Consider the following 7,500-nt stretch of genomic DNA (forward strand, 5'->3'; position numbering starts at 1 on the left):
GATGCTGAAACGCTTGCCCCAACGTCACTGGTTATCCTCTGATGGGTCGCCAGCTGCACCTCCCTGTCAAGTGCCAGTCTTGTATCTACTAGTTCTGCCTCCATCATTTTATACTGGTCCATCATCTTTTCGAGCTCTGCTTCAGTTTCATTTTTGTGTCTTTCCATACTGTCACAAGTTTTTCTCAGCTGCTCTACTTCTGACAGGAGAGCTTCCTTTTCCAGGCTGGCATCTTTCATAGCCACTTCCATGGAATGTAGATTCTGATCTGTTTCTTTCAGTTTATTTACCAGTTCCTTTACCTTCTTCTTTATGGATAAATTCACACCCCTTTCCTCGAGCAGTTCCTCATCGCTCAACCAGTCAATCTGCTCAAATAATTTGTACTCCTCCTGCAGAGATAAGTATTTGTCCTTCATTTCCCCAAGTTCAAGTTCCTTCTTCTCAAGATCAGCTTGGAGCCTCAGATTTCTCTCTTCACAAAGCTCCAAGTCAGCCACCCTGTTCTGGAGATCCTTATGAGTCTCTCTGAGGATGGTTACTTCTTTTTCCAATTCTAATTTGATTTTTAGCTCTTCTTGAAGCTTATTCACTTCAACATTAAGTTTTTCAATATATTCAATTTCTTTATTCAACGATTCCTTTTCTTTGAGCCAGTGCTCCTTCTCGTCCTGAAGTTCCTTACATTTTGAATGCAGGTTCTTGTGCTCTCCTTCAAGCTCACTCAACTTCTCTGCTGCTGAATTGTACTTCTGCTGAATGTCCTGAATTTGAGTATTCAATTCTTCCTTTTCAGCTTTGCTCTGTGCAAGTTCTTTAGAAATGGCACTCATTTGATCACACTCTTGTTTCAACTTTAACAACTCTAGGTCCTTTTTCTCAATTTCACCCTGGAGGTCTGCATTTATCTTTTCGTAAGACTCCAGCACTGAGCATTTTTTTTGGAGATCAACTTGAGCATTCTGACAAATAAGCAACTCCTTTTCCATATCCACTTTCATTTTTACTTCATTTTCAAGCTTACTAACTTCTGCATTCAGCCTCTCAATGTACTGCAGTTCTGCATTAAACGAAGCTTTTTCCTGAATCCAATTCTTCTTTTCCAACACAAGTTCATTGTATTTCAGCTTCAGGTTCTGTTGCTGTCCCTGGTATTCCTCAAAGCTCTTCTTGACACCATCACACTCCTTCTGCATATTCTGAAGCTCCACATTCAACTTACCCTTTAAACTTTCATTCTCTGCCAGTACCTCATTCTTTTTCTCCAACTCCTTATTTAGCATATCATTCTTAGCTAAAAGATCCCTGCCTCTCTCTAATTCTACTTTCAGCTGCTCTTCCAATTCTTGTCTCTTCTCTTGTTCCTGCTCAAATTCCCTCAGCTTATCTTCATTTTTCTTTGTCATTTCCCGCAAAGTAGTCTCTAGTATCTGGACTTTATTCCTCTCAGCTTCTAAATACTCCATAAGTTTTGCATGGTCTTCTTGCTGCAGTTTTTCCAAAGCACTGATTTGTTCATTTACTTTTGCCAGTTCTGTTTCATGTGCTTCTTTGAGCCTTGAAATCTCCTCTGAATGTTGTTCACTGAATAAAAAAAAAAGGAAAAGATAAGTTATTTTTAACATATAGCTACATTATTTTATTCAAATATATAAACATAATGATGCTTAAAATCTCTGTATAGAAAAAAAAAAAAAAAAAAAATCCTTAAACCCTTTTGCTTACAATTCTCACTTTTCTGTGTCTCATTGCCCCTCTACACAGTATCATAATTTACAACTATTAATATATTTTACCATGAACACAAGAAGGTTGAAAAATGTGCCCCATAACAGACAATACCTGATCTTCTGCTTTATCAGCGTTATTTCACCGCCGAGTCGTTCATCGGCAGCAGCCAACTGTCTCTGCTGCTCTTCCTTAGCTGCCTGGAATTCAACTGTTACATCCTGCAGCTTCCCCATAAGATTTTGAATCTAAAAGAAAATATCAGATATTACTGGGAGGAAGAAGCCATTCCTAGAAATAAGAAACAATTCTATGTAATATGCAAGAAGGCAAACTTAAAAAGTTTATAATCCTAATTCTTGTTGCAAAATGAATATTTTGATCTTACATACTAGTTATGTCTACTATTTTTTTACTGATTCTAATAGATAGAAATAAATAAAAAAATAAAAAAATATATAATATATAATAAAAAAATATATATATATAAACATATATATATAATATATAAATATATATATAATATATAAATATATATATAAATATAAATATATAAATATATATATATATATATATATATATATATATATATATATATATATATATATATATATATATATATGTTTACATATGTTTACATATATATACATACATACATACATACACACTCCCACATACACACGCACGCAAGCGCGCACACACACACACACACACGCACACACACGCACACACACGCACGCACACACACGCACGCACGCACGCACGCACACGCGCACACACACACACACACACACATATCAAACATCTAAAGATATTTTCTTAATCATCACTAATTAACTTCAAAAAACTTTTTCTATAATTATATATCTAAGTGAATATCAAACTACATACTAACTTCTGAAACCGTTTGTTTTTGTTCCTTAGAGAGTGATGCAATTCTCTCATTTGCCTCAGCAAGTTTTTCTTCCACTTTTTTCTTTTCCTCTTCTAAATGTGCTAGATTTCCTTCACCAATCTTGTTCTTACTTTTCAAGTCTTCATTATCAATTTGCAATTGCTTGTATTTTTGTAAACACTGCTTGTATTTGTGTTCGACTAAATTACATCGGTCTGCTTTGTCCGTCAGCTGCCTAGTCATTTCCTCTAAAAACTGGCGATCCTGATCTATAGTCTGTTGGACGGCTATTAACTGAAAAGGCAACATTTCATACAAATTAGATATCCAGACACCTCTCATGTAATACCGCTGTTTTCAAAGCACTTCTAAACTGACAGTCTAAGGATACTGACAAGTAGTAAACTAATATCTCAGCATCTAGAAGTAGGCTACTTTCTTTATCCTTATGGGTGTAAACTAGAGAACAGAGTAATGCACTGCACATAGAGAGGTGTTGCCCAGAGGTCATCACCTGTCTACAAAATCACCACACTCTCCCCTCACCTTATTCTTTAGCACCAGATGTTCCCGAGGATTTACTCCTGTCACCCACTTCTTGGACAAGGCATCAGTTGCTTCTTGCAGCTGTAACTTTAGTGTTTCCACCTCCCTTCCAAAATTATCTGTCTGTTGCGCTGCATCTGTTAAGGCCTCATCTCGCTGTTGCACCAATTCTGCCAGCCTTGTTTGCAGCGTGCCTATCACCTGGTCACGCTGATTGAGGGCTGACTGGTATTCCATTATCTACATGAAAAAATTTTTTGATATGAATAGGTTTCCATGTATCTCCATTATAAGCCAAGAAAAGGAAAGAAAGAAAAAAAAGAAAGGAAAAAAATCAATCAATGGAATATCTATAGCTATCTATCTATCTATTTGTAAATCTATCTCTATCTATGGATAGATAGATAGATATAGATAAATACACAAATACAGATATAGATGCACTTATCTATATGGATGGATGGATGGATGGAGATGGAGATGGAGATGGAGATGGAGATGGAGATGGAGATGGAGATGGAGACGGGGACGGGGACAGGGACGGGGACGGGGACGGGGACGGGGATGGATATATATAGTTACAAACTTACACATTTATATCGTTCATAAAACATTTCACATGTTACTCCCATATGCTACTGGCACCTTCCTTTAATAACTTTCCTTAAGGAGCCAGAGAAGCTACTGTAAAAAACAATCTGTATTCCATACATGTAAAAGGTTGTAAAATACAAACCTTCAATTTGTACTGATCCAGGGCCTTCTTCTCAACTGGAGATACATTTTGTGGTGAAGCCTGCTGCTGTTGCTTAAGCTTCTGGTTCTCAAACTGAAGAGCTTGAATTGCAAGATCTTTTGCTGTGCAGAATGAATCAATAAATAAACAAATAAATAAATAAACAAACAAATTAATATATATGTAAATAATCAAATTCGAAATATATTTATGACCTACTGGCAATTCTTCTTAAATATCATCACTACAATATTCACTATTATTATATTTCAGCACTGCAGTGAAAATACCTTCCAGCAGAACATTTAATTTAAAAAGTTCTTGAACTCAGCTCTCTTAAATCATACAAAGAGATCAGAAAAATGACAAACAAATAAAGAGCTCAGAAACTCTCAGAAACTTTCTCTTGTAAAAATTACGAGATCCATCAACAACTCCCGCGACAACTTACTCTGAACTTCCTCCTGCAGCTGGATTATAAAAGACTGGTCCCCTAGAGTCTGGGACGTTCCCCCATCTCCACCTTTTCCATCCATCTGAGAAAAAAAAAGAAAAGACAATGACCACCTCATGACTCGTTAGTTCTCCTCATAACATGGCAAAGGATAAATCTCCTTTGACAGGAATATATATAAACATCTTATATCGTCGCCCTAGCATGCGAGACCACTCATGCCAAATACCAGCATCCCATGCCGTTTCTTCGTAATACTACGAAGATATGTTGTATTTTCAGTTTTCATTATTTTTTAAAGTCTCTACTTGCCAAACTTCCTGATAAATCGAGACTGAAGGGTATTTTTGTTGTTATATAGACTCCATAATTGATCATTATTCGGTCTATAGTCCGAATAAAATAAGCAGTGTGCGGCATCATGGAGTTGAAATCGTCGGTTTGTTGCATTTTATTATTATTATTATTATTATTATTATTATTATTATTATTATTATTATTATTATTATTATTATTATATATATATATATATATTTTTTTTTTTTTCTTCTTTTTTTTTTTTTTTTTTGCGTGGTAAAAATGAGAAAGTGTTAAAACCGACTTAATCACACTTTCACTGGCAAAAAAATAATCTTTTGCCATGACTGTAACAAAAAAAAACTCATGGCATGTCCTTACATACTATGGCATGTGTGTACGTGTCCCCGGCAGATGGTCCCGCCATCCCATGGCATGTGCGTACATGCCACCCGTCGGCAATGGGTTAAAGAGATTTAGCTCAAAAAAAGAATTCTAAAAATATATAGTTACCTTTCCTTCACTATCTAGAAGCTCTTCATTAGAAAGTTTTCTTCTTTTTGGACTTTCCTTCCTATCTTCTCCATCAAGCTTGTTTTTTGTCTGTTGTGTAGTCTGGAATAAAAGTAATTTAATTCAGTATTAAAGATGTTAATTAAAATACACTAATGAATTTAATTAAAAACATGAATTAAAATACACACATTAATTCCCTAGTAATGATTTGCCTATTATCTAAAGTACATTATTCTCAAGAGGGTCATGGAGGGTTTGCAGGAGTTGCAAACCCTTGGGGAAAAAATATTGTAGACCAATTTGCTAGGTGTTCAGTAGTGTTCATATGCCAGGGATGGCATGTAAGTACATGCCATGTCCACTACAAGTTTACTTTATTAATTGTTTTTACACATAAATGGTTCCACATGTACTACGTCACCACTGTGCCAATTACGAGTGCTACCTGTCTCACCTATTTCCCCTTCTCCTTAATACGGCAACAGGGCCCAGGTCACTATGAATACAGCCTGGGAGAGAGGACTTTCATATCAGGAAACATCCAGCGGCATTAGGTTAATTTCCAAAAACATTTTCTTGTATCTAATATTGCCATTAGTAATATCAATAACACTTCAATAATTATGATGTCTACTATAAAGCATCAGTATTGATAGCTTTAGTAAAAATAAGTATTTTTCCTGCAAACTTAAAGAAAGGTGAAATCAGGTGAGGTCACAAGGTCTACTAATCGACTCCTTTGTGGCTAAGCCATCTGTGTACAGAGACATTTCACAAAACAAAACAATCCTACAGACTTGTATGTTTACTCTTAGCCTATAAATATGTAGTTAGAAAATTAAGAAACAAAACAGCTGATGTCATGGAGTCATAAGTGTGTCACAGGGTTGAAAAAAACGGTGACAAGAGTAATACGGTTGGGATCCAATGCTATGGATATTAACTCATGACATTATAGAATAACATACTGGTCTGATATAATCATATATACACACAGCTCATTTTTCATCAAACTTTATGATACTACTGGGCTATTCTGGTTATCTTACCAATTTTTTTTTTATGCGCTTGTTAACTATTAACAAAAGAATTAATCATTACTACATAATGATACAAAATGAAGGCTACTAAAATGCAAATGAAAAAATGACAGTATTTAGGTAGCAGATTTCAAAAACTTCCAAAAAACACCTGTAAACAAATTTCATTCAATAGAAAGACAGAATATACAAGACCTTACTGATAACAGGTAATATGTTATCAGTGCTACATAATATGTCAGCACTCCAGTACTCTGCTTTAATATGAGCATTTTATAGGAATTTTTTTTCTCAAAAAGCTATCAAATGTAGTGACTGACAATACAACTTTACAATAAATATCCAAGTAATAGTAAAACCTAATCATCATCATCATATCACCAGGATCCCTCACCATTAATCTCTCAAGTCAACATTAAATAGCTAATGATAAAAATTCATCATCATCACTACCACCATCACATACCATCACCTTTAACCTCTCAAGACTTATTTGCCACAACTGTGACACTGCCGCATGTTTACACAGAAATCTATTCAACACATCATGGTAACATCAGGCATGAGTAGTCAAAAACTGGTGGGATGTTTTTTTGCACCTTTTTTCCTACAAATGAGTCACTAATAAATATTATATTTAAATCTAGCAGGTTTCCTTTACCTTACCCAACATATCATGGCAAAAATGTAGATAAAGGTACAAAAAAAAAATTAACTAATTTTGCAACATATGACAAATAACTAATGTGTTTCAATTGAAAGTAATTTTCATGAAGTTTACCTGAAATGCATCAATTGCATATCGTGAATTTATTTAGACTCATTCATACCAGATTAAAAAATATTACCATGCCCCTCTTTAACCTGGAGAATTTCATACAGTCATGTTTTGATGATGATGATGATGATTAGAATAAGAATAAAAATAAGAATAAAAATATCAAATATTGGTGACAATAATCCACCTCCTCCTCTTTATCACAATAATAATAGCAATAATGTTAACATAATCATAGCAATAGCAATAGCAATAGTAATATTAGTAATAGTAATAGCAGTAATTTATAATATTAATGATGATGATAATGATGATGATGATGACAGTGATGATGATAGTGATAGTGGTGATGATGATGGTGGAGGAGGAGGAGGAGGAGGAGGAGGAGGAGGAGGAGGAGGAGGAGGAGGAGGAGGAGGAGGAGGAGGAGGAGGAGGAGGAGGAGGAGGAGGAGGAGGAGGAGGAGGAGGAGGAGGAGGAGGAGGAGGAGGAGGAGGAGGAGGAGGAGGA

The 7,500-nt window shown here is 35.3% G+C and overlaps 1 protein-coding gene across 1 annotated transcript in view; it reads right to left on the reverse strand.

Moving 5' to 3' along the window:
• Positions 1 to 7,500, reverse strand: part of LOC119575475 (GRIP and coiled-coil domain-containing protein 2-like) — a 102,901-nt gene that overhangs the window by 90,840 nt on the left and 4,561 nt on the right. Inside the window, exons 2-8 of the mRNA XM_037923120.1 lie at positions 5,170 to 5,271; positions 4,357 to 4,441; positions 3,906 to 4,027; positions 3,170 to 3,409; positions 2,624 to 2,917; positions 1,843 to 1,976; positions 1 to 1,584 (exon numbers count right to left, since the gene is read on the reverse strand). The exon at positions 1 to 1,584 is cut by the window's left edge and continues 946 nt beyond it. Coding sequence (XP_037779048.1) covers positions 1 to 1,584; positions 1,843 to 1,976; positions 2,624 to 2,917; positions 3,170 to 3,409; positions 3,906 to 4,027; positions 4,357 to 4,441; positions 5,170 to 5,271 — 2,561 coding nt within the window. The remainder of the gene's footprint in view (positions 1,585 to 1,842; positions 1,977 to 2,623; positions 2,918 to 3,169; positions 3,410 to 3,905; positions 4,028 to 4,356; positions 4,442 to 5,169; positions 5,272 to 7,500) is intronic.

The sequence above is a fragment of the Penaeus monodon genome, chromosome 7 (assembly GCF_015228065.2).
Source record: "Penaeus monodon isolate SGIC_2016 chromosome 7, NSTDA_Pmon_1, whole genome shotgun sequence".
Lineage (NCBI taxonomy): Eukaryota > Metazoa > Arthropoda > Malacostraca > Decapoda > Penaeidae > Penaeus > Penaeus monodon.